This window comes from Priapulus caudatus, unplaced genomic scaffold (genome assembly GCF_000485595.1).
Source record: "Priapulus caudatus unplaced genomic scaffold, Priapulus_caudatus-5.0.1 Scaffold20, whole genome shotgun sequence".
In the NCBI taxonomy this organism is placed as follows: Eukaryota; Metazoa; Priapulida; class Priapulimorpha; order Priapulimorphida; family Priapulidae; genus Priapulus; species Priapulus caudatus.
Genome location: NW_014577081.1, coordinates 1,023,297 through 1,024,941, shown reverse-complemented (window position 1 = coordinate 1,024,941; position 1,645 = coordinate 1,023,297). Strand labels below are relative to the sequence as shown.

The 1,645-nt window shown below is 49.1% G+C and overlaps 1 protein-coding gene across 1 annotated transcript in view; it reads left to right on the top strand.

Moving 5' to 3' along the window:
* LOC106811812 (cytosolic carboxypeptidase-like protein 5) overlaps positions 1-1,645 on the top strand; it is a 12,842-nt gene that overhangs the window by 1,699 nt on the left and 9,498 nt on the right. Inside the window, exons 5-6 of the mRNA XM_014815536.1 lie at positions 326-492; positions 1,244-1,421. Of these exons, the coding sequence (XP_014671022.1) occupies positions 326-492; positions 1,244-1,421 (345 nt within the window). The remainder of the gene's footprint in view (positions 1-325; positions 493-1,243; positions 1,422-1,645) is intronic.

Genomic DNA, 1,645 nt, shown 5'->3' with positions numbered 1-1,645 from the left:
GATGTGGTTGTACAGGTGGGAGAAATGTGGTTGTACATGTGAGTGAAATTTGGTCGTATCAGTGGGTGAAATGTAGTTGTAAAGATGAGCGAAATGTAGTTGTACATGTGGGTGAAATTTGGTCGTACAGGTGGGTGAAATGTAGTTGTAAAGATGAGCGAAATGTGGTTGTACATGTGGGTGAAATGTGGTTGTACATGTGGGTGAAATGTGGTCACGTGCTCATGTCGTGAAACAATCACCAAAAACTCTCTCCCACTGTAAAAAAATCTGGATCCGCTGTAATACTTCGTAACCGTGACAACGATTTCTCGGCGCGTTTCAGATGATGGACGGCAGCTGTGTGCTGACGTTCACCTATCGCTTCCCCGAGAGCAAGAGTGCGACCACCTACTTCACCTTCTGCTACCCGCACTCGTACGAGGAGTGCCAGAGCATGCTCGCGTCTCTCGACAAGCGATTCCAGTACTGCAAGCAGCTCACGCCCGACAGGTAGGCAACGCGATCGAGGGGGGAACTAAAGCCTAGCGCAGACGTGCGACTTTTTCATGCAACTCGGCTGCAATTCTAGAATCGCAGTCGAAATTGCTGTGAAATCGCTATGTCTGCGGGAACGAGCAACTGCAACTCGTAGCGATTCTGGTCGCTTGCAACGAGTTGCAAGAAATCAAACTGGTTTGATTTTCAGCAACTCGTCGCTCCCAATTGCTCCGAAATTGCTTTGAAATCGCTTGTGTGCGCTCACACGGTGAAGCGTGCGACCGATTGCATGTGGTTGCAAGTTGCAGCGACGAGCAACCAAAAGTCGCAAGTGTGCGCTAGGCTTTAGCGATGGAATCTCCGTCCGCACTGTTGTGCGTCAAGGTCTATTCGTCCGGAGATCGTTCCTGACGTTCCTCTTGTTCTTGAGATCGAATTGTCATAAGATCGGGAGCTTATAACTTCCATTTGTAAGTTCCTGATAAGATGCATAGGCGACGCGGTGGAAAATATTTGGAAATTCGAAAATATTCGTCGATCGAACGAAAATTCAAGTCGGGATTCGTCTTTAGTCACGCCATCACGCATCCGAAAACTGAAAGTGTTTACTGATTTTGTTTGCGAAACGTTTATCACGTAAGGAAACGAAGGCGCGCGTACGTGACGACAAGTAAAAACTCCATAAACGCGTTCTAACGTTTCCGACGTCGACGACGCGACGTGCGTTCTTGTGTTTGACCTTCCCCCGCCGCTCCCCGCACAGTTCGCCGCGGACGATATACTACCACCGCGAGCTGGTCACGACGTCGATCGAGGGGCTCAACGTTGACCTTCTGACCATCACGTCGTGCAAGGGCATGACCGATACCAGGGAGCCGTATCTGCACAAGCTGTTCCCTGACCGGTCGCAGCCGCGGCCGCACGTGTTCAAGGGCAAGCGGGTGCGTAGCAACGCTCGTGAAATACGGCGGCGGTGGTTCCCCGCGTTATTATGGTTTATTACCTGCTGGAAGGGGGGAATAATCCTTATACATCTCCAGATCTACGCGTGCTAACTCTCATTTCGTCTTTTATTGAGTATATTGAATTCTATTGAATTATTTCTTCTAATAATGAATTAATAGTAATTAATTAGTTCGATTAATCGTCGACCTTCCCCTCTCCC